Here is a 26022-nt window from a genome sequence, read left to right as displayed (position 1 = left end):
CTTGAGGTAGAACAAAGAATAAAGATAAAGAAGAAGTTATAGCTTGGTATACCATGTTCTGTGAGTTCAGTCATTTGTTAAACCTTTCTTACTACTTCCATTTGATAATGAACGCAACTTTTTTTGGGGGGTCTTTTTTTGCGCATGCTTACATACATTTTGCAGAGCCCAGTGGATGTCATCCAAATAATTAAATCAGTATGGCCTAAAGACTAACAAGTTATGGTGGAGAAAAGTCAAGTGGTGTTGTTCATCACCTCAAACGTTACAATGAAGTACTAGAGATCCAGAAACCCAGTTGTGCAGTACAAACATATACTCTTTGGTGTGACCTATTAACAACTCACTCAAACTTGTTTTCCAATTTTTCCCCAGTAATTTGCCAAATTCATCACAATTCACACATGAACTAGAGTTCCACGAACACATTATCTTCGCCAAATAATCAAGGCTTATTAAGGAGAGTGATTAATATTTACATGCTTATCACCCCCAGCAAATTTGATCATACACCATACCGTTTGAAAGTTACGATTTGGGGAGAATGAGGCCAGTCTAGATAGGGATAAAAATCATTTGGTGGTACATGTGTATAGTGTGCTGATATATGTTATAACTGGTCATCAAAAATATTGAAAGTTATGATTAGATGGTACAGTCAACATATATGAATAAAATAAATCTTTACTCCATATCATACACATTTTGCAAGACATTCATGTGACTTGTTCATACGGTGCTAGGTAATACCTAGCAGTGGTGCAGTTTTGGTGCAGTGTACCCTCTTAGCAGAGGAGTGCTGGTTTTTGACATGTTCTTAGGTGCTTTTGTCAGGCTTTCTATTTTGTCCCCTTTCCGTTATGTCTCTAACCATGTGTTGGACACAAATGGCTTAACTGAACACATTAAAATCCAACCGGAACCACACATCTGCTTGGAGTGTAGTGAGACTGTCCCAACTGTTTATTTATGTGCCCAATTCATTTATTTATACTTCTAGGCAAGGCCCTCTGTTGACCTGTTAGCGGCAAAACACTGTCACACGGCCCATTGTGAAATGTACTTGGATTTACAAACTATCCTTACTAATTATGCAGATTAGCCCCTGTTTTCTATAATTATACATCGATTGTGCAAAGCACCATCTGAGCTCACTACATACCAAACTTCACGACGATCTGTCGACCCCTTCTAAAGTTATTCATGTCCGAAGGTCAAAACAAAAACACCCACTGCAGTTCTAAACAAGCCGCTAGGGGGCCCAGTCTTACAGAACTTACTTCTTGTGGCGTGAACTATCTACCACACAAATATCATGACCATAGCACTTTCAGAAAATATGCCACTAAATTTCGAAGCTCCGCTGCAGTACCTTAAGTACTCGCCAGAAGGCCCATTATCAAACTTGACCTTCCTTTCCGTAAACCCTACCCATCCACTAAATATCAAACAGATCCATCAACAGCTTCTTGAGTTATGTTGTCCACAAGAAAATGCACATCCACACAAAGCCCGCTGCAGTACCAACGGAAAATGCCAGGAGAACCATTTTTGAACTTGACCTCCGTTTCTACAACATCTACACACCTGCAAAAAATCATGAAGATCCATCAACGTTTCCGTCACTTTTTTTGCCCACATACAAACGCACAAAAATTAAAAGTCCGCTGCAGTACTGTTGAAAAACGCATGGTGAGCCATTTTTGAACTTGACCTTCCTTTGCACAGCCACTACACACCTACCAAAAATCATAAAGATTCATCAAAGGTTTCTTGAGTTATGCTCTTGACATACATACAGACCCACCAAACAGCTGGCTCAACCGAAAACATAATCTACCCCGAGTACTATAGTACTCGGCGAAGATAACTAATAGTGTAAATTTGCTTCTCTAGATTGGGGAAATGAGGTTTTAGAGGGTTTGAAAATGCAAGATTTCAGCTAGTCCCTGTGTTGTAGATCTCAAAGTGCAAACCATGTGAAATTTCTTCTGAACGTGCTTGCTACCATCATACTGCTGTCTCTTGTCTTATTTTATTTATATATCAAGGCTACTTTTAAAAGTCAACTGTAAAAACAAGGCAATAATCCATGCTTCTCTTTCCCTGTAGATGGCCAGCCGCTGTACTGTGACTTGTCAGCAGACCCAACTTTGTTTGACGGGAAGGGAGACTACCAGTTCGACATCTACCGCGCAATGAAAAAGGAAAATCGGTATGTTGGGTAGGAAAAAGGCTGATAAGAATTATGCATTCCCCTAAGAATTTAGGCGACTCTCTGATTAGCTGACTGCTAGTTAGGGGCCATTAGCCCTTAAAAGTGGAAACCTAAGCCCGATTTAGTAGAGCCTCCCTGGAAGGTATATTGTGAGGCTACGGGCAAGGCTCTTCGTTGGAGAATGGCATCATTGCTGGGTGTGAACATTAACCAAGAAGGTGTTGACACGACTGGCATTCAATAAGTTCTAGGCCTCACCCAGAAACAATGAGCACAGCTCAAATTTCAAGACATGATTATTAAGCATGAAACCTTTCAGGAATGACCACCCAAAAGTTTAATCATTGTGGTCATTACTTTGCAGGCGACACTTTTTGAAAATCAGTAATATTTGTTGAGAGAGTGAAAAACCTCATGAACAATGAAGCTTCAACCAGTGGAGTGCTAGTTGACTTGAGGGCTCTTCTTGCTTCTTACCTACTGATTTTTAGCAAGACATCGCCTGTGGAGTAATAATCACAATGATTTGAGTTTTGGGTGGACATTCTTAAAAGGCATTATTCTCTGTAATCATCACAAAATTCAAGTTTATGGGTAAGGTTGAAAAGTTGCCGTGTATCAAAACTTATTTGTGGTGTTATTGCACATTGCATATTGACATATAGACTATAACTTTGTATCTCATACACTATTCTTTCTCCATTCCCTATCCAACAGAGATAACTGGAAGAGACACTGTCCCTACACAAATGTCCTGTGGCTCCACTACCTGGCCGACAAACTTCTCAACAAGAAGTACAAAGCCAACAAGAAAAGTCAGAGGGCGTGGCAGCAAAAGTTTCAAACCTTCCTCAAACAAGTCTTGGACTGCAGAACTGTTGCCCAGGTACTGAAAGACTGTACACTTTTTAAGGACAAGTAACAAACTTTGAATACTGTATTTTGTTATGCCAGTTTTTCATGATGTAAACCAGTCATGATTTTGTGTACAAGTGCAAATGACTTACTGTTGCATTGAAGCACTGGTAATATTGTCTACAAGCAGGTACTTTTTACTTCAATTAATCAAGTATCACATCAACATATTGCAAAACATTTTATGAAGCTACCTGAAAGTAGAAGGATTTTTTAATCATTTTCTATCTGTACTCATCAAGAAAAGTTCACTAACATAAAGTGATAATAGAGATATGATTGACAGAAGTTAAGTTTCCAATTTTTTAGGAATGTCAACTTTTCAAGTCTTCAAAAAATTGGTAATAATCAGTACTGAGTAAATTTTAATGTGAATATTTGGCATCATATTTTATTGTTTACCGCTGTTATTTTTCAGAATAAACAAGATTGTTGATGTAAGGGAAGACGAAATGTGAAATTCATGTGAATTCGTATTACAGTACTGTATACTACTTGGTAGTGTAGCATTTATCGATATCGATGTACATGTATATAGTATTGATAGATATATTGTGTTTATTTACAATAAAAAAAGAAACGAGCATCACATGATTTGATCTCAATGTATTGGCCATTACTGTCCCTCAATGGTACTTGGTTCAACACTGTGTCGCACACCATGAAGACCTTCCATGTTTGTTGTTCAGCCTTTGCCTTATATGGCAAGACCTTTCACGTTTGTTGTTTAGTCTATGGCTTATATGGCAAAGGAGCAAGAAAATCCAGGCAGGCTTGATTTGCATGACAAATATGCGACCGCATGTAACCGCTACAACTGTTCAGAAAAATCAATTGTCTGCTGGAAAAGGCTAAAGACCCATTACACTTTTATAGGAGAATTTATTTGATCATTGTGCCAAGATGAGTCAAGGCAACAAGCAAGGTAACAATGCAATTGGATCTTGATCAAATTCGATCTTGATCAAATTCGTTGCGTCCATGCTTTCATTGCCATGCTTGCATTCTGCTGTCGACCTTCCATATCCTGAAAAATGGCCATATTACATCTATGCCATAAAATTGCACAAGAAGAAACAGATTTTGTCAAGAAAACGACCAAAAATCGACAAAAATAATACCATGATGTAGTGAGGTTAAAGCATAATGTATCTTCAAAAATAGTTGGTTACAAGTTAGCTCAACCGGTTAAGTCATAGGACTTCGCTTGTGATGCGGGGTCCAAAGGACAACGGATCGAGACCGCGTGTGGTAATCTTTTTCTTTTTTTCTTTTTAAACATCCATTTAATATGCACAATGCCTTTGTCTTATGTACAGGACTTCATAGATTCTAAACTCGGCCTTTGAATTTTTTATAATATTAAATAAGGAAGAAATGTCGTAAATGTGGAAACGAGTATAACAGAGATGAGCTAGCTGTTAATTGATTTGAATACTTGTTTGACATTTGGTAGTCATTTTAGATAGAATATTTCCACAGGCATAGCTGTTATGAACTTCTATTTCACTTAATTACCATAGTGCTGATGATTCAATGATGCTTTATCAAATTGCATGTTTTATTGCTTGTTATGTACATAATTACATTGATACCTTTAATAATGAACTTATTGTACATTTTTAGAGAATTTTAAGAAAGTACAAGTAGTAAGCCAAGACCAGCTTTGTTAAAAGCACTTAAGTGCCGCAACTTCAAGATAACTTTCCCCAATCTGCCTTTCTCTATTAAAACACTCCCAAAATGACGTTTTTTCTCATAGACTCAACAGCCTTTCTTTGGCAGATTTTACTTCAATAGCAGGGGAACGGGAGAAAACATTCCACACTCATCAGCCTAGGCAAAGTTAAAAGTTAGTTAAAATCCTCCCACACCATTATTGATGTATAGGGCGGTGCCCATCTCCGTTTCATAGCCCTGGGCCACACTGTTGTGCAATCACTGTAGCAGGGGGCTAGTCCACTGGCAGTGAAGTGTGTTTAACTTCCATACTGTTTCACAAGTATGTACCATTTTTATAAAGTCTTTGGTATGACTCAATGCGCCTCTTGTCCAGAGATGTCCTACCCGGGGCTTGAACCTGGGCCTTCTGATCCAAGTAATTGGAACCAGATGTGGTGAGAGACAAAGGCGCAGGCCACTACACCACAGGGACACCCCTTAAGCCTGGGCAAAATGCCAGCTTTTTTCAAAAGCACTTGTATTCATCCTTTGTGTCATTCTTGTTCAGTCAAGAAAATGAGCAAAACAGATATATGTATAATTTAGAAATGCCTCTTATGTGTATTACATGTGTGTGAGTGTGTGTCGTTTTGAATACCTGCTTTTTAACCACATGAATGAATGTTGAATTTTGAGACAGCAGTCAAAATGTACCTGTACAAGTGACCATCTCTACATAAAGACCACCTTCACAATGTGTCCACTTGTTGGTGGTCTCTTAGGCCACAGCAAGTAATTTTTATGAATGTCATCACCCCGCTAATCAATTTTTGCCTGGTTTTAAAAAAAATTTCATTGCCCTCCGACGGTGGTCAACATGCCCAAAATTGGCAAATATGTTGTAAACGTTGACAGTCTAGGGTGTCTCATTGCATATGAAAACCCAGTCTAGTTCCTGCCCATGATGGTATGACAAGCTGTTTTCTGCATTTGTTCTAGCAAGGGCATTATATAAATCTAGTTAAATGAGCTGTATACACAAGGTGTTTCATTGCATATGAATACCCAGTGTAGTTGCTTCAGATGATGGTACAACAAGCTTTTTCTGCATTTGTTGTAGTTAGTCTATTGAGATGTATAGACATCTACAAGGACATGTTTACTGTTGAATCAAGGGGTTTTTATATTATATATGAAACCTCATTGGTTGAATACAGGAATAAAAGACCTGTTGGTCATGATATCATATTTTGTCGCCTCAAGTCTTGTTTAATAAGATTTATGATCTCAAAATTTGAAAATATAGGAATCTTGTTTTTTTTTGCCCGCCTTGTTTTTTTGTTACCCTATCTCATTAGTTTTGGAGTCTGCAGAGGATGTCATCCATAAAATTGACTTGCTGTGGCCTTAGATAGTTTCCCATTAAGATAAGAATTAAGAATCATGTCTATAGTGACCACCTGTCCACATTATCTCGGTCCCCTGAGTGGTCTTCTGCAGTTTTATCTGTATCATAGTATATATGAGATGGCAGTGGGAGGAAATGTCCAGAATAGGGTATTTGAAAGAAAAATATTAACTTCAGTACAAATGTAAAGATGGGACATCTTTGGTATTACAACACCTATAGCTATATCCACAAATGAGTGCAATCCAACAATGGTATCTTAACTCATGTGTACTTAGTAATCAAAATACAGTCTTTTATGTTTTAGATGGCATGCAATGTCTTTCATGACTAGTGTAACCTGTATACATGTATATGTATATAAATATCTTTCTCAAAAAAAGTTACTGCCGTGTTTGTTTCGTCTAAAACGTGTATTTAAAGCCTTTTCGAGCTGTATTGAACATACCACGCATTTTGCCGTTACAAATCGAAACTTGCTTTTTTTCGCCCAAACCAATTGTAATTGGTTGTTTTAGCCTTACAACACGTTCTAAAGTTCATTGACATCATTTCCCGTCGAAATCCGCAACTTTGTAAAAAGAATTGTACTACGAACCCTGAGGTCAAAACAAGCTAACTTCCACGACCCATTAGCCTAACCCTAAACCGTTCCCTAACCCGTACCCTAATCCGTACCGTGTCATTCGAACGACACAGCGTACAAAAAGTTGAATTTGCCCCTTTGTCATTCGATTGACTCAGCGTTCGAATAGCTGAAAATTACTATGGGTCTTTCGAATGACGCATCCTTACATCAGCTGAATATGACCGTGTCATTCGAATGACACATCCTTATGTCAGCTGAATGTTATCCGGCTAACAAGGCTGCACAACGATGTGTCAAAAGTAGTGTCGATGTCCTTGCCACGAATTCGTTTGGATTTCGACCGCGATTTGGCGTCGTTAACGACCTCGCAATCGAGTTCTTAAATCGCGATCGAGATTAAGATAGCAATCGAGTTGTTAAAACGTCCGTCGAATTTAAGGCTAATGTAAAGTTGGCGGCCTTACTAGTCTTATTTGGTTCGATAACAAGGCTGCACGACGATGTGTCAAAAGTAGAGTCGATGTCATTGCCATCGTTTCGTATAGATATCGACCGCGATTTGGCCGTCGTTAACGGCCTCGCAATCGAGTTCTGAAATCGCGATCAAGTTTAAAACAGTAATCGAGTTGTTAAAACGTCAATCGATTTTAAAACAGTCAAATTTTTAAAACAGCAATCGAGTTTTTCAAAACAGCAGTCGATTTAAAACAGCAGTCGAGTTTCAGTTTCAAAACAGCAGTTCAGTTTTTCAAAACAGCAATCGAGTTTTTCAAAATAGCAGTCGCTTTTAAAACACCCATCGATTTTTAAAACACCCATCGATTTTTAAAACAACAACCAAATCCTAGGATTCACTCCACGGGGGCCTAATTAACACCTCGTTCACTTCACACCATCTTAACACCTGATAAAATGGGTTAGGCCCGAAATGGACGGACGGACACACACACATACATACATACATACACACACATACACACACAGACACACACACAATAACCTAAGAATGCCTGGACCAATTGTTTTCATATTTGATTGTTTTGACTTAATTTGCTTTATTCATTATTCTATAATTTGTATATGATAGGTGAACAGGTCTTTGTGAGACCTTAGAGTGATTAGATTTTGGGCCCCCTAGCAACTTCTTATTGTATTACAGCGGAACTTGTGAAATATTGTGTTCTGAACATGCTGTGGTCATGGTTTTTAGTGAAAGATAGCTCTTGAGAGAGTAAGTTTTGGATGTTTTACTATAAAAAATACCTCAATCTGTTTAGGCATTCCTAAGTTATTGTCCTGTGGACTGACATCTAGGCTGTGTGTGTGTGTGTGTTTGTGTGTCTGTGTGTCTGTGTGTGTATGTGTTACTGTGTGTGTGTCTTTGTGAGTCTCTTTGTGTGTGTGTTTTTGTGTTTGTGCGTGTTTTTTGTGTGTATGGGTGTATTTGTGTGTGTATGTATTACTGTGCGTGTGTGTGTGTGTATGTGTGTGTGTGACTGTGCGTGTGTTTGTATGTATGTGTATGTATGTGTGTGGTGTGTGTATGTGTGTATGTATGTGTGTCCGTCCGTCCGTTTCGGGCCTAACCCATTTTATCAGGTGTTAAGATGGTGTGAAGTGAACGAGGTGTTAATTAGGCCCCCGTGGAGTGAATCCTAGGATTTGGTTGTTTTAAAAATCGATGGGTGTTTTAAAATCGACTGCTGTTTTGAAAAACTCGATTGCTGTTTTGAAAAACTCGATCGCTGTTTTGAAAAACTCGATTGCTGTTTTGAATCGACTGCTTTTTTTTAAAACTCGATTGCTGTTTTAAAAATTCGACTGCTGCTTTAAAATCGATTGACGTTTTAACAACTCGATTGCTATTTTAAACTCGATTGCGATTTCAGAACTCGATTGCGAGGTCGTTAACGACGACCAAATCGCGGTCGATATCCAAACGATACGATGGCAATGACATCGACTCTACTTTTGACACATCGTCGTGCAGCCTTGTTGCCGAACTGGCTAATGTAAAGTAGGCGGCCTTACTAGTCTTTTTTTGGGTTCGATAACAAGGCTGCACGACGATAGGTCAAAAGTCAAGTCGATGTCATTGCCATCGTTTCGTTTGGATATCGACCGCGATTTGGCATGCGATGTCCGCGACGGTCGCTAACGAAACGACGCAACCGACATCGCTACCTTTACATATCGCAGCAACTTTGCACCGAAACCGAGTGCCTACATCGAGTCGCATTTTAAAACAGCAATCGATTTGTTGAAACAATCGTCAGTATGAAGTAGCAATCGAGTTTTTGTAACAGCAATCGACTTCTGAAGTAGCAATCGTGTTTTCAAAACAGCATCGAATTTTTGCAACAGCTATCGACTTCTGAAAGCAGCAATCGAACGCTAAAAAGCGGTCGAGGATTAACTCCACGGGGGCCTAATTAGCACCTCGTTCACTCCACACCTAATTAAATTGGATGTGTACAGGACTGCCCCACATATCGACTAGTTAGGCAAATGTGACAAACACACACGACTTATCGTCTACTGTTCCTAGCCTCTGCCAGGATCCGCTTACCGCTGGGAAAATAGCAGAAATTTAACAAAAGAGAGGTCAATAGGTGGGTCGCAATTGGCTCACTATTTGGCCAATTTCTACTACTTTCCCAGAAACCCGCAGAGCCTGGTAGAGGCTATACTGTTCCACGTCCCGCGAGGGTTACACGTCCTTGACAGGTTGCGGCGATCTTCACATTTTGTCATCATTATTCTTCAAAGGTAGCCAAATAACGTTAAAACTTCACATCTTGATGTCTAAACATCTTTTTGAGGGTGCTGTTGTCGAATTTCTCAGAATATTGCTGTTTTATTATGTAACTGTTGCTCAATGTGAGGTTCCCAATACAATCATTTTGGGGGGATTTATCAAATAGTCCATGAAGAAATGCAACATTGCTGCCTGGGTTTGAGTTTCTCTTTACATATACAGTTAATAATTGCAGTTATCGCGCATCATACATATATCTAACACTTGCCATGCCTACATACCAATTGTAATCTTCAGACACATCCTTGACTGTCATGGCTATTACAGGAAATTGTCTAATCATAAATGATACACAAATAAAAGACGGTTGGAAAAAGTTGTGGCAGAGAATGTGGAATTTTATTTAATACTTTCTTTTGCCCAGATGAGATGTATTGACATCAGAAATATCTTATTGTGACTGAGATATTACACAGTATTACCAGTTAGGAGTCAAATACAATGCAAATATGCAAATGTCTTAGATGTCAAATACAGAGCTCATTGTTTTCATGTACAGACTTGAATCTTCACATGTACATTGGTGTTACACTGATATTGTAACATATGTTGCTACACATGTAACTAACAACAGCAATCATCTAAAAGACTTGGACTGGTAACTGATAAAGGTTATTTGCTTCTTATCTGACCTGCTTGACTACCACTCTTCTTAATTTAATTAAGATCAGAATTCTTTATCTACTAACTTAGCTAAGCATCAGTACTGTACGTTCCAACTTCTGTATTTGATAAGGTACTTTGTAACCCATGGACTGACTAAAGTAGCCTCTACCAGGCTACTCAGGCGCTTGAAAAACAGTTACCTATTCTTTCTGCGCAATGATCGGCTCATCCATATGAAGCTATGGGGAAGTGCCTGAAGTCGCGCGGTGATCCACCAATACTACTGATTTTGCAGTCAGTATAGACAAGTGGGCGGGGTGGGTGGGCGGGTGTTCTTTGGCTTCTTCGAAGACCCTTTACCTGTCCACCCTCAATCTTCAATCCTAAATGGATCCTACCGCTCGACCAGGCTACGCGGATGAGTCCGTTCACTGCACTAACCTGTAACCAGGCTGCCCTTGCCTTATATAGAAGTTATTTAACTTCATTATGGCTGAGCCAATCATCGCGCAGGAAAGTTAGTTACCTATTCTTTCTGCGCAATGATCGGCTCATCCATATGAAGCTATGGGGAAGTGCCTGAAGTCGCGCTCCTAACCACCCTTTTCTACTGCTTTGCTATACATTATATCTTTAAGCTCTCCCCACTTCCCCATCTCCCAATCTCATTCTCCTTCATCCCCAATCTCATTCTCCTCTATCCCCAATCTCATTCTCCTCCATCCCCAATCTTATCTGTTTAACATTTCTTCATTTCCCCGTCAATAAAGATTCCCAATCTCATTTTCTAATAAATTCATAACTCCCAATCTGATTCGCTATACTCTTCAACGTTCTCAATCTTTTGTGTCCAAAATCCCACCCGCTGTGGAGACGTGCCGTTGCCATCATCGCCTTCGTCGCGGTTGCGCCAACAGAAGAGAGACCTCCACTTCACCTGATTGCAGCCAGCCCCCCAAAACAGTATGATCCGCGGTCCCGACGGACTAGTTCGAAAATAAAATTAGGTAGCTGCTGTTGTTACATTACTTACCCTACCTAAAGACCCTACCGTCTGGACCTGAACTAAAGAACCACTCATGTGCGTTTGGGAATCGGGAGATTCAAGAGCAGAGCCAGAGGGTCAAGAGCAGGGAAACGGCACGCACGTAAGATTTCCACTGTTTTCGGTAACAGACCCTTAGAAAATAACTTATGTGCCGTATTCACATGCAAATCACTCTATGGTGAAGCCTCCCTCCAGTCGACTCAACGTGATCAGCCCGTCCCATTGATATGTAATACGGCGGACGAATTCCATCGCTCCGTGTTTATCAACATTGGTCTGCGCACGTTCTCATGACAACCACGTATCGCCCGTACCCTGACGCGGATCCTCGAGTCTGGAGTAATTGCTGACCAAACTGACCGTCATCCCGAACCAACGAAGAGAAAAACCCATCCGTTACCATCCTTGTTGTTGTGCAACGCGAGATCCTTATGCAACGAGCTTGACGAGTTTGAGCGACGTCTATGTATTTCTCAAACTGGTATCCACTGGTATCGGAGACATGGTTTAAGGCGTCATCCCCTCGAGAGATGACAGATATCCAGGGCTATGTAACTTTCTCCCGCCCACGCGAACGCCGTTCGGGCGGGGGAGTGGCTATCTACGTCAGAGACAATCTTCGAACCATTGTCCTCGATTTGCACGTCCCAAACGAACTTGAATGCATTTGAGTTAAACTCCGACCTCATCGACTCCCGCGTAGTGTCCCGTACCTCGCAGTCTGTGCAGCATACTCACCTCCCGAACTGCCTACCTAGTGACCAGCTCATCGAACATTTGGTGGACGCCGTGGACTCCCTTTATGTGAGTCACCCAGACGCAGGAGTGATCATCGGTGGTGACCTTAACCACGTGGATGTTAACAAGCTGTGAAAAACCCACGACCTTAGACAACTTATAAATGGCCCCACAAGAGGCCAAGCTACCCTCGACTTTCTTATTACCAACCTTAATACGCATTACTCAGCTCCACTTATCTCCGAGCCACTAGCTGCAAGTGACCACAATGTAGTTATACTACAATCCAAACCTGCTTGCGTGAACAATAAGTTAATCAAACGAACCTGTCGCCCCATTCGTGATTCCGACCTTCGCTGTTTGGGGCAATGGATTACCTCCCACGATTGGTCCGAAGTGTTCGCTGCCCACACCTCAAGTCAGTGGACATGTTCCGAGCACTGTGTACCACCCTGCCAGCCCAACTGAACCACTTTTTCCGATTTTTCCTATTAAAACATGTTTGCCTTCATAAACAAGACAAGCCTTGGTCCCACCTCTCGTCAATAAACTGATCTTTCAACGTCAACAGGCATTCCACAATCACGACGACACGTCCTGGAAACCATTCAGGAATAAAGTCCAGCGTGCGATCACGGCAGCCGGCACAGTGGTTAGATCCACGAAGAAAAAAAGACCCAGCTCGGTGGCGCCAACAAATCAAATCTTTGGCTACCTCAAGAAGATCAGAACCTGTCATCCACGTCACTGATCTAGCCCCCAGTGATACCGTTGGCATAGCCAATGCAATATATCGTAACCAGTCCACTGTGACCACCTCCCTGTCGCCACTGGAACCACCAACGCTTCCCTTCTACTTACCATCCCCTCCGCCACCATCAGTCAATCCCTGAATAGGCATATCGGAAGCTTCTGTGCGTGAACACCCGTAAGGCAGCTGGACCTGACTTTATTCCGGGCAAAATCATTAAAGAATTTGCATACGAGTTGAGCGGCACACTCACTGACCTTCTCAACACCTCACTCAGACAAGGCTAGTTTCCTGAAGAGTGGAAGTCCGCAGTTGTCGTCCCCATTCCCAAAACAAAGTCACCTTCCATCAATGAAATCCGCTCTATCTCCCTTACATCACTCTTGGGTAAAGTCGCGGAAAGTTTGCATTGCCCGGTGGGCTACACCTGATATACTCCCCCTAATTGATGCAAGGCAGTTTAGATGCTTGAAGGGTAGATCTACAAACCACTGCCTTTTTTAGATCTGACAAACGGACTTTTTAAATCCACGGATAGGTCAAACACCTTGCGCTTTCTGGTAGCAACGGATTTTAGCAAGGCGTTCAACCGTGTTAGCCATAACATCGCCATTCAACGTTTACTTATCAAAGCTCGGCTTGAGACCCTCTCCCACTCGCTGGATAGTTGATTTCCTCCTGAATAGACACCAAGCCCCACGGTACCATGGAGCCCTCTCCGAGAGTATCACCATCCCCTGTGGTCTACCTCAGGGTACTCTTCTTGGACCTTTGATATTCATAGCATACATCAACAGTGCCGTAACCACTGCCTTCGCAAAGCGGTGGAAGTTTGTGGATGACATTAACTTACTTGAAGCAAGAAACCCCAACCTTCATGCCATCTAACCCTCAACAAGCCTTGTCAGAACTTGAGACCTGGTCATGTGAGAGTCATATGGTGTTGCACCCTCGTAAATGCAAAGTCCAGCATGTTCACTTTTCTAGAACATTGTTCATACCCCCACCACTCTCTATCAACAACATCGAGCTCCAACACGTGAAGGTTATGAAGGTTTTAGGATTACACCTACAAGCGGACTTGAAATGAGATACCCACATTGACTCCTAACAGAGAGAACCCAGAGGGTTGTCTTTGACGGCGGAACATCTAAAGCTGTCAGGGTCACCTCTGGAGTCCCTCAGGGTACAGTGTTAGGCCCTTTGCTCTTTCTACTGTATATTAACGACCTCCCCAGCTCCGTAGATTCACACGTTCGATTATTTGCCGACGATTGCTTGATTTATCGAACTATCAGCACGCCTTCTGACGCACAAGGTCTACAGTCTGATCTTGACGCGCTAACAGATTGGCAAAATCGCTGGCTTATGTCGTTCAATCCCTCTAAATGCCCCATCCTCCATATCACCCGTAAAAAGCCAGTACTCCCTAAGTGGAGAAGCCCTCACCGGTGTCAAGTCCCACCCCTATCTTGGAGTAAAACTGTCCGACGATCTGCGGTGGGACACCCATATCAACTACGCCACTAGCAAAGCCGGCAGAGTACTAGGGGTCATTCGGCGCAATTTGACCCATTGTCCATCTAGGGTCAAGGCCACTTGTTACAAAGCGCTGGTGCGGCCCCACTTGGAATATAGTGCCACCGTCTGGGACCCGTACACCACCAAAGGGATACAGGCGGTGGAGGCCGTCCAGCGCAGGGCCGCCCGAGTGACTCTGAATGACTACCGGCAGACTAGCAGCGTGACACAAATGCTCAATGACCTGCAGTGGACCCTTCTCTCTGAAAGGAGGAGGAACGCCCGCCTCACCTTTTCTATAAGCTAGTTAATAACCACATCAATATTAATACAGATAGTCTACTGAAACCAGCTCAGGGGCGCACCCGGGGAAGCCACACGCTCAAATTTCAACCACTTTACGCCCGAACAGACTCTTACAAATATTCATACTTCCCCCGCACCATACCCGAGTAGAACGCCCTGCCTGGCGCGGTTGTTACGGCTCCCACCGTTGAGTCTTTCCGCGCCAGGCTGGAGGCCTGCCCGCCTTAGCCTGGGACCTCCCCCCCCCCTACTTTGCCCCTAGCGGGGTTATCTGGGGGTAGTTTAAGTTGAAGTTTAAGTTGAAGACTCCCTGTGTAAAAATCAAATCAACGCTTATGCTTCTCCGCAAACTCAAGCACTTCCGCGTACCTGCTGATGACATGGTCGCGGTTTAAACCTGCTACATCAGCCCGTTAGTGGAACATGCAGCACCAGTTTGGCACCCAGGACCAGCAACCAAGCTAAACAATAAGATTGAAAGAATCCAGCGCAGGGCAGAATTCAAATGACACAGAATACTCGAGACCAATGAGCCTGTTCCATATTCAAATCACTTAGATTACACACGACAATGGGCCTAACCCTTAATTAATTAGCCCAAATCTCAGAAGACGACGGGCCTGTCCCATATAAAATAACACCTATCACCCAAGACGATGGGCCTGTCCTATATTCCGATAATCCAAATCACCCTTCACACCAGACACCGGGCCTGTCCCATATTCAAATCACTCAAATAACACACAACAATGGGCCTATCCCATAATTGATTAACACAAATCACACCAGACCACATGTCTGTCCCATATTTAGACACCACAAATCACCATTCACACCAATGGGCCTGTCCCATATTTAAATCATTCAATTTCACACAACAATGGGCCTATCCCATAATTAATCAAAACAAATATCACACTACAACCTGTCTGTCCCATATTTAGACAACAAAAATCACCATTCACACCAATGGGCCTGTCCCATATTCAAATCATTCAATTCCACACAACAATGGGCCTATCCCATAATTACTTAACACAAATCACACAAGACAACAGGTTTGTCCCATATTTAGACACCACAAATCACCATTCACACCAATGGGCCCGTCCCATATTTAAATCATTCAATTCCACACAACAATGGGCCTATCCCATAATTACTTAACACAAATCACACAAGACAACAGGTTTGTCCCATATTCAGACAACACAAATCACCATTCACACCAGACAATGGGCCTGTCCCATATCTAAATCATTCAATTCCACACACAATTGGCCTATCCCATAATTGATTAACACAAATCACACAAGACAACATGTCTGTCCCATATTTAGACAACACAAATCACCATTCACACCAATGGGCCCGTCCCATATTTAAATCATTCAATTCCACACAACAATGGGCCTATCCCATAATTGGTTAGCACAAATCACACAAGGCAACATGTCTGTCCCATATTTAGACACCACAAATCATCATTCACCAGACAATGGGCCTGTCCCATATTTAAATCATTCAATTCCACACAACAATGGGCCTTTCCCATAATTAATTAGCACAAATCACACAATACAACATGTCTGTCCCATATTTAGACACCACAAATCACCACTCACCAGACAATGGGCCCGTCCCATATTTACATCATTCAATTCCACACAACAATGGGCCCATCCCATAATTAATTAAAACAAATATCACACGACAACATGTCTGTCCCGCTCGTGTATGGGTCTGAACCATATTCAAACAACACATGTTACAGAAGACCATGCGAGCAGAGCCCAAACAACACATAATACAAAAGACCATTGAAATACACGTGAAAGTTCCTACAACGGCTAAAGCCTGCTTATCGAGCACTGCCGGCAAGCTACACCTGTAATCAAAATCGCTAATTACCATACGAATTGAAATTCACACACGTGTACAGGATACCTTACTTACACGGTCGTTATACGGTAAGAAACGAGAGCAAACAATCAAATCTAAATATGAAACTATTTAACCGGTAAAAACAAGAGAACAATACTGGTGAAACAATATTTGCGCAATCCCTTCCGGTACTAAAACTACTCTGGCCCTGTCGCCATTGCTGTCGGAGATCTCCTTGCTCGGCGTTCACTGGTACAGCTACCCCTGACGGCCCGCATCATGGCGTCTACAGAGCCCGGCACTCAGCTCAATCCCCGGGCTGGGTAAACCACGTCGGCGGTAAAACTATCGTACTGTTGCCTAACTCCTCCGACGTTCTTTGGTGCTTCGACTGGAACCTGTACATTCAGAGACAATACCAGATCTTAGTCAAAACGAACTATACATGCACGTGTTCATTTTACCAACCAACAAACTCCTTCGACATCATAATTCCAACCTTCCGACTGAAATACAATACACAACGTAACCCGGCATAACAACAACCAATAAAATAAAACTAACCTTTGCTGCCTCCTGTAACGCACGCATGCCATAAAAAATCACACTTTGTTCTCCCCTAGCCTTCAGAATTCTCAATGCTTCCGACAGTGCTGCTGATGCCCGGGTCTCTGCCTTGCTACCGTCTTGATTCCCCTGCACCGGAGCCCGTGCCGGTGTCGGAGCCGGAGCGGCCACCGCCGATGCCGCAATTACCCCCGGCGCCGCCGCAGGACCTGCTCCCGGAGGTGCCGCCTGTCCTCCCGCCTGCCTTCTCTGATGTGCTGCTCCGGCCGGAGCTGGACCTGCCTGGTTTCCCTGGTTACCATGAGCTGCTCCTGTCCGACTCGGTCTTCCTTGCCCTGCCGGCATGGTTGGCACCTGAGACATCTAACAACATGTCAAAATTAACAACCAACCCGGCCACCAAAAGGACGTATCACTCGTCTCCGGATTCACGCCAACAGCCCGTAACACGACAACTCTATGAAGGAAGACCGCCCCGACATATCGTACAGCCGTGCACGTGGTAACTTGCATACTTACAGACAACAGACCATTCGACTAAAATCACAATACCAATAATCAAATCGATCAGGAAAACAAATAAAAAAGACCTTATTACGCCCAACCTTCGTTCTGCCCAATCTTCGTTACCCATTCTGCACAAAGTCTCCACTCTCTCCACTCACTCCACTAATGTCCTTCTTCCCTCGCCCGCAGACCTCTCTCCCCGTCCGCTGCACCCGCACTCCGTCTAGAGCGTTCCGTCCGTGCCGCTCGAGAAGTGGTGGATGCTTCCGTCATGGCCTTTCTCGAACTGGCGGTACTGGAAGCCTCGGTGCCCGGACTCCTGCTATAATGGTCAGCACCTGAGCCAACTAACAAAATTCAAGCTTAATAGAGAACCCGGCGACAAAAACGCAACTTTTGCCTCCAGATTCACGCCAACAACACGCAATGCCTCGACCCAGGGTCGACTCTATGAAGGAAGACCGCCCGACATATCGTACAGACGCTAGGCTGTGCACGTGCCATTGCAACTTGCATACCGACCGACAACTTCCACACCCGGCGTCCAACATTACGGCTAAACAGCGGAAATTGACCAACAACCGGTAAATAAACCATAAAATTGCCCCAACCTTCGTCACCTCTAACCATAGAGTGATACCGCAAACCCTTGTTCTTAACTTGTGCTCCTATCACATGTCGAGTATCTTGCTTCGGTCTTCCAGTTCCGTATCGTATCGAGTCCAAGCTCCGCGCCGCTCGACCATGCGTCGCGGAAGGGTCCGTTCACTGCACTAACCTGTAACCAGGCTGCCCTTGCCTTATATAGAAGTTATTTAACTTCATTATGGCTGAGCCAATCATCGCGCAGGAAAGTTAGTAGAAAATTGGCCAGATAGACTGAATAGTACGCAGGAAGAGTTCGCCGACCAGAGGTGTACAGTTTGTGACCTATAGAGTTGTACTACTCTTACCGGCAAACTCCTCTAGCATACTAGTATAGATACGCTATTTTGCCAATTTTCACTGTGACCTAAGTGGTTTGGTCATGGATTGTGTGCTGTTGCATGTAAAGTATGTCATGGGCAGTATGACCTGATGGTTTCCATCTCCTCTCTGAGCTGTGTCATGCTCTTGGTGGTTCATCCTGGTGAGAATCCTGCCCTTGCTAGCACCTTTTGGGACAGCCTGCACCAAAACCAGTGACTTCTCGCTCTCTATCTGGTAGTGTTGTGTCAACACCACCCCCTCACGTCGTTTGGCCGACTAGCTGAAGGTTGGCACGAGGAGCCAGAACGTGAGAGGCTTTAGGGGATGGGAGAAACCAGCATGCTACACACCCTATGGTGAAGAGTGGAGCAGGAGGAACAGTGAGCTTAGTCACTCTTAAGGGTTCAAGAGTGCAGCTGCTAAGCAATCACTACCCAGAGCCCCCTAACCCCCACCTTCAATCACCTGAAGAAGAAAGAAAAAAGTCTCAAATTAAAAGCAGCCATACACCTCTGTATCTGATAAAAATAGGGCTAAATACCACTTATGTTTTATAGTAAAAGGTTAGTGAAAATTTGAAGCTACACACCGTCTCTATCTTGATAATGAAGTACAAAGCAGCCAATAGCATGTCTCTGTTTAGAGGGAGAAAAGTCACTAAAGTACAAAGCAACAAATAGAAGGTCTCTGGTCTAAGAAAGCAAAGTCAACATGGATACCTTTCACATGTCTCTTTTTGGAGGGAGAAAAGTAAATAAAAATACAATGTAGCCAATGTTATATCTCTCTTTAGAGGTCATCATACATACATACAAAGGAGCAAATAGTATGTGTCTGCAGAAAAAGAGAAGCAAGAATAAATACAAAGCAATTAATAGCATGTGTGTTCAGAAAAAGAAAAGCAAGAGTAAATAAAAACCAGCAAATATCATGTCCCTGTTAGGAAAAAGAAAAGCAAGAGTAAAAACAAAGCAGCCAACAGCATGTCTCTTCAAAACAAAGGCAATGATAAATATATAACAGCAAATAGCAATTCCCTGTTAAGAAGGAAAAATACAATACAGACAATAGCACTTATCTCTGCAGAAAAAGAAAAGCAAGCATTTATACAAAGCAGCAAAAAGCATGTCTCTGTTCAGAAAAACAAAACCATTAATACAACAGTCAATATCAATTTTCTGTTCAGAAAAAGAAAAGCAGGAGTAAATACAAAGCATCCAAAGCGACCAATAGCATGTCCCTGTTCAGAAAAACAAAAGCAAGCATTATTACAAAACAATCTGTTCAGAGAAAGAAAATAAAGAGTAAATACAAAGCAGGCAATAGCACGTCCTTATTCACAAAAAAAAGTTACGTGCCATACGTGCCACAAAAAAATCAAATCAAAAGATAAAGAAACTGAAGTTGCCCAAATATCAGATATCATTGTAATCCATCAAGAGGCTCTTGAATCATGATGACTACAGAAATCCAGAAACACGAAAACATGCACAGACACACACAGATAGACACACACAGAAACAACCAAAACTATATCTCCATTTTTCATGAAGATAAAAAGAAAAGCATGCAAATAGGTTCAATTACAAAGGCGCATCCACTATAATTGGGTGCCTTAACTTTACAAAGATGCATCTACTGCACTCTCTAAAGGTGCAGAAGGATCATTCACAAAGGTATATCCACTCTCTTAACTTTATAAAGATGCATCTGCTGCACTCTCTTAATGTGCTAAAGGTTCATTCACAAGGCCACTCTCTTAAGGTGCAAGGTTGCCTAAACTTTATAAAGATGCATCTACTGCACTCTCTTAAGGTGCAAATGGTTCATTCATAAGGCCACTCTCTTAAGGTGCAAGGTTGCCTTAACTTTACAAAGATGCATCTGCTGCACTCTCCTAAGGTGCAAAGGTTCATTCACAAAGGCACATCCACTCTCTTAAGGTGCAAGGCTGCCTTAACTTTACAAAGATGCATCTACTGCACTCTCTAAAGGTGCAGAAGGATCATTCACAAAGGTACATCCACTCTCTTAACTTTAAAGGATGCATCTGCTGCACTCTCTTAATGTGCTAAAGGTTCATTCACAAGGCCACTCTCTTAAGGTGCAAGGTTGCCTAAACTTTATAAAGATGCATCTACTGCACTCTCTTAAGGTGCAAATGGTTCATTCATAAGGCCACTCTCTTAAGGTGCAAGGTTGCCTTAACTTTACAAAGATGCATCTGCTGCACTCTCCTAAGGTGCAAAGGTTCATTCACAAAGGCACATCCACTCTCTTAAGGTGCAAGGCTACCTTAACTTTACAAAGATGCATCTACTGCACTCTCTAAAGGTGCAGAAGGATCATTCACAAAGGTACATCCACTCTCTTAACTTTAAAGGATGCATCTGCTGCACTCTCTTAATGTGCTAAAGGTTCATTCACAAGGCCACTCTCTTAAGGTGCAAGGTTGCCTAAACTTTATAAAGATGCATCTACTGCACTCTCTTAAGGTGCAAATGGTTCATTCATAAGGCCACTCTCTTAAGGTGCAAGGTTGCCTTAACTTTACAAAGATGCATCTGTTGCACTCTCCTAAGGTGCAAAGGTTCATTCACAAAGGCACATCCACTCTCTTAAGGTGCAAGGCTGCCTTAACTTTACAAAGATGCATCTGCTGCACTCTCTTAAGGTGCAAAGGTTCATTCACAAAGGTACATCCACTCTCTTAAGGTAAAAGGCTGCCTTAACTTTACAAAGATGCATCTGCTGCACTCTATTAAAGTGCAAAGGTTCATTCACAAACACATATCCACTCTTTTAAGGTGCAAGGCTGCCTCAACTTTACAAAGATGCATCTGCTGCACTCTCTTAAGGTGCAAAGGTTCATTCACAAAGTTTCATCCACTCTCTTAAGGTGCAAGACTGCCTCAACTTTACAAAGATGCATCTGCTGCACTCTCTTAAGGTGCAAAGGTTCATTCACAAAGGCACATCCACTCTCTTAAGGTGCAAGGCTGCCTCAACTTTACAAAGATGCATCTGCTGCACTCTCTTAAGGTGCAAAGGTTCATTCACAAACACACATCCACTCTCTTAAGGTGCAAGGCTGCCTTAACTTTACAAAGATGCATCTGCTGCACTCTCTTAAGGTGCAAAGGTTCATTCACAAACACACATCCACTCACTTAAGGTGCACGGCTGCCTCAACTTTACAAAGATGCATCTGCTGCACTCTCTTAAGGTTCAAAGGTTCATTCACAAAGGCACATTCACTCTCTTAAGGTGCAAGGCTGACTCATCCTCTTAAGGTGCAATGGTTCATTCACAAAGGTTCATCCACTCTCTTAAGGTGCAAGGCTGCCTCAACTTTACAAAGATGCATCTGCTGCACTCTCTTAAGGTGCAAAGGTTCATTCACAAACACACATCCACTCTCTTAAGGTGCAAGGCTGCCTCAACTTTACAAAGATGCATCTGCTGCACTCTCTTAAGGTTCAAAAGTTCATTCACAAAGGCACATTCACTCTCTTAAGGTGCAAGGCTGACTCATCATCGTTTGCAAATGACTTAGAACAGCTTATTAGGCCGTTCTACGTCGTTTCCAATGCAACTCCGAGTTTTCGGCGACCAAAAATTTCAAAGTGATAATTTCGCTCAAAACCTCTGTTTTAAGGCCTATTTCGACGTTTTGAAGCCTAATACGGCCTTTGCCGGTAAAATTTGATCTTGGCTTTTTTTCTCGCCAAACCGCTCGGAATCGTTTGCAAATGACTTAGAACAGCATATTAGGCCGTTCTACGTCGTTTCCAATGCAAATCCGAGTTTTCGGCGACAAAAAATTTCAAAGTGATAATTTCGCTCAAAACCTCTGTTTTAAGGCCTATTTCGACGTTTTGAAGCCTAATACGGCCTTTGCCGGTAAAATTTCATCTTGGCTTTTTTTCTCGCCAAACCGCTCGGAATCGTTTGCAAATGACTTAGAACAGCTTATTAGGCCGTTCTACGTCGTTTCCAATGCAAATCCGAGCTTTCCACGACCAAAAATTTCAAAGTGATAATTTCGCTCAAAACCTCTGTTTTAAGGCCTATTTCGACGTTTTGAAGCCTAATACGGCCTTTGCCGGTAAAATTTTATCTTGGCTTTTTTTCTCGCCAAACCGCTCGGAATCGTTTGCAAATGACTTAGAACAGCAAATTAGGCCGTTCTACGTCGTTTCCAATGCAAATCCGAGCTTTCCACGACCAAAAATTTCAAAGTGATAATTTCGCTCAAAACCTCTGTTTTAAGGCCTATTTCGACGTTTTGAAGCCTAATACGGCCTTTGCCGGTAAAATTTCATCTTGGCTTTTTTTCTCGCCAAACCGCTCGGAATCGTTTGCAAATGACTTAGAACAGCTTATTAGGCCGTTCTACGTCGTTTCCAATGCAAATCCGAGCTTTCCACGACCAAAAATTTCAAAGTGATAATTTCGCTCAAAACCTCTGTTTTAAGGCCTATTTCGACGTTTTGAAGCCTAATACGGCCTTTGCGGGCAAAATTTCATCTTGGCTTTTTTTCTCGCCAAACCGCTCGGAATCGTTTGCAAATGACTTAGAACAGCTTATTAGGCCGTTCTACGTCGTTTCCAATGCAAATCCGAGCTTTCCACGACCAAAAATTTCAAAGTGATAATTTCGCTCAAAACCTCTGTTTTAAGGCCTATTTCGACGTTTTGAAGCCTAATACGGCCTTTGCGGGCAAAATTTCAACTTTGCGGGCAAAATTTCATCTTGGCTTTTTTTCTCGCCAAACCGCTCGGAATCGTTTGCAAATGACTTAGAACAGCTTATTAGGCCGTTCTACGTCGTTTCCAATGCAAATCCGAGCTTTCCACGACCAAAAATTTCAAAGTGATAATTTCGCTCAAAACCTCTGTTTTAAGGCCTATTTCGACGTTTTGAAGCCTAATACGGCCTTTGCGGGCAAAATTTCAACTTTGCGGGCAAAATTTCATCTTGGCTTTTTTTCTCGCCAAACCGCTCGGAATCGTTTGCAAATGACTTAGAACAGCTTATTAGGCCGTTCTACGTCGTTTCCAATGCAAATCCGAGCTTTCCACGACCAAAAATTTCAAAGTGATAATTTCGCTCAAAACCTCTGTTTTAAGGCCTATTTCGACGTTTTGAAGCCTAATACGGCCTTTGCGGGCAAAATTTCAACTTTGCGGGCAAAATTTCATCTTGGCTTTTTTTCTCGCCAAACCGCTCGGAATCGTTTGCAAATGACTTAGAACAGCTTATTAGGCCGTTCTACGTCGTTTCCAATGCAAATCCGAGCTTTCCACGACCAAAAATTTCAAAGTGATAATTTCGCTCAAAACCTCTGTTTTAAGGCCTATTTCGACGTTTTGAAGCCTAATACGGCCTTTGCGGGCAAAATTTCAACTTTGCGGGCAAAATTTCATCTTGGCTTTTTTTCTCGCCAAACCGCTCGGAATCGTTTGCAAATGACTTAGAACAGCTTATTAGGCCGTTCTACGTCGTTTCCAATGCAAATCCGAGCTTTCCACGACCAAAAATTTCAAAGTGATAATTTCGCTCAAAACCTCTGTTTTAAGGCCTATTTCGACGTTTTGAAGCCTAATACGGCCTTTGCGGGCAAAATTTCAACTTTGCGGGCAAAATTTCATCTTGGCTTTTTTTCTCGCCAAACCGCTCGGAATCGTTTGCAAATGACTTAGAACAGCTTATTAGGCCGTTCTACGTCGTTTCCAATGCAAATCCGAGCTTTCCACGACCAAAAATTTCAAAGTGATAATTTCGCTCAAAACCTCTGTTTTAAGGCCTATTTCGACGTTTTGAAGCCTAATACGGCCTTTGCGGGCAAAATTTCAACTTTGCGGGCAAAATTTCATCTTGGCTTTTTTTCTCGCCAAACCGCTCGGAATCGTTTGCAAATGACTTAGAACAGCTTATTAGGCCGTTCTACGTCGTTTCCAATGCAAATCCGAGCTTTCCACGACCAAAAATTTCAAAGTGATAATTTCGCTCAAAACCTCTGTTTTAAGGCCTATTTCGACGTTTTGAAGCCTAATACGGCCTTTGCGGGCAAAATTTCAACTTTGCGGGCAAAATTTCATCTTGGCTTTTTTTCTCGCCAAACCGCTCGGAATCGTTTGCAAATGACTTAGAACAGCTTATTAGGCCGTTCTACGTCGTTTCCAATGCAAATCCGAGCTTTCCACGACCAAAAATTTCAAAGTGATAATTTCGCTCAAAACCTCTGTTTTAAGGCCTATTTCGACGTTTTGAAGCCTAATACGGCCTTTGCGGGCAAAATTTCAACTTTGCGGGCAAAATTTCATCTTGGCTTTTTTTCTCGCCAAACCGCTCGGAATCGTTTGCAAATGACTTAGAACAGCTTATTAGGCCGTTCTACGTCGTTTCCAATGCAAATCCGAGCTTTCCACGACCAAAAATTTCAAAGTGATAATTTCGCTCAAAACCTCTGTTTAAAGACCCCAGTAAAACTATATAAATACAGGATAATGTAAATTATAGGCTTCAGTATGCGCCTGGCAGCCGTACAGTGCACATCAGTGGAGGCCTGGCTGAGAAAGTTTACCATGTACAAGTTACTCTTCAAGTCATGTTTGAAATCTATAGATAACATATAAGAATTTGAAGTATGGCTACACATAAAGAAGTTAGCTTGAAGGACAGTTAGCCAAGAAATAAAGTAATGACAACACTAGCTTGCAATTTAGCTTTGAGACATTGGCTAGCAGTTATATGTACTGTTCTACAGAGCCCTATTCTATGCTGGTTACAACAACAAGAAGACGCAAAAAATCCCAAGTCATATTTCTAGACACACAACTACCTAGGCTAATGTTGGGAAGACATTGGAAATCTATATCCATTTAGACACTCTAACACAATGTTGACAGGGTCGATTTGAAACTTTGAAAATTTGAACAAGGTTGACTTCCGCCAAACTGAAAGTTGTAGATAGCATTGTCTTGATTATCCAATCTGATTGAAACTTCCTTGGATTATGTGACTTTTTGATAGATATCTGGGCCATTCTGCATTGTTTGATACTGTTCATAGAAAAACCAGTACAGAAAAAAAGTTTGAATTCTCTGACAGTTATTATGGTAATCTGTCCCTGCTATTGTCCCAGGCTGGCAGACATCTAATCCTTTTATGAATTTATGTGGTTATGGGGGATTAATCCAGCCCTCAACCTAATGGGCAGCTCACAGTAGGAGCGCACTCCCTTTACAACTTCCCCAGGGCAAGGTTTTGGTTCCTTTAAGGCCTATTTCGACGTTTTGAAGCCTAATACGGCCTTTGCGGGCAAAATTTCAACTTTGCGGGCAAAATTTCATCTTGGCTTTTTTTTCTCGCCAAACCGCTCGGAATCGTTTGCAAATGACTTAGAACAGCTTATTAGGCCGTTCTACGTCGTTTCCAATGCAAATCCGAGCTTTCCACGACCAAAAATTTCAAAGTGATAATTTCGCTCAAAACCTCTGTTTTAAGGC

General features: G+C 42.3%; 1 protein-coding gene and 2 long non-coding RNA genes across 4 annotated transcripts in view; 2 read left to right on the top strand and 1 right to left on the bottom strand.

The window, feature by feature from the left end:
* The window catches only part of LOC136431433 (serine/threonine-protein kinase haspin-like), a 53733-nt gene extending 50041 nt beyond the window's left edge, over positions 1 to 3692 (top strand). The window contains exons 13-14 of the mRNA XM_066422805.1: positions 2113 to 2215; positions 2936 to 3692. Of these exons, the coding sequence (XP_066278902.1) occupies positions 2113 to 2215; positions 2936 to 3140 (308 nt within the window). The 3' untranslated portion in view covers positions 3141 to 3692. The remainder of the gene's footprint in view (positions 1 to 2112; positions 2216 to 2935) is intronic.
* Positions 1 to 6043, top strand: part of LOC136431438 (uncharacterized) — a 150721-nt gene extending 144678 nt beyond the window's left edge. The window contains exon 2 of the long non-coding RNA XR_010755065.1: positions 5839 to 6043. This is a non-coding gene — a long non-coding RNA (uncharacterized lncRNA). The remainder of the gene's footprint in view (positions 1 to 5838) is intronic.
* Positions 6044 to 9927: 3884 nt separating this feature from the next.
* LOC136431431 (uncharacterized) lies at positions 9928 to 20188 on the bottom strand. Of its 2 annotated transcripts, XR_010755061.1 has the most exons (3): positions 17637 to 20188; positions 17029 to 17394; positions 9928 to 16862 (listed from the first exon to the last, which is right to left on the bottom strand). It is a non-coding gene; the product is annotated as an uncharacterized lncRNA (long non-coding RNA). The 2 variants fall into 2 exon arrangements; XR_010755060.1 differs by lacking the exon at positions 17637 to 20188 and having other exon boundaries at positions 17029 to 17629.
* Positions 20189 to 26022: the final 5834 nt, after the last annotated feature.

This window comes from Branchiostoma lanceolatum, chromosome 3 (assembly GCF_035083965.1).
Source record: "Branchiostoma lanceolatum isolate klBraLanc5 chromosome 3, klBraLanc5.hap2, whole genome shotgun sequence".
Lineage (NCBI taxonomy): Eukaryota > Metazoa > Chordata > Leptocardii > Amphioxiformes > Branchiostomatidae > Branchiostoma > Branchiostoma lanceolatum.
The sequence above is the reverse complement of the archived record's forward strand: the minus strand, read 5'-3'. Positions and strand labels throughout refer to the sequence as shown.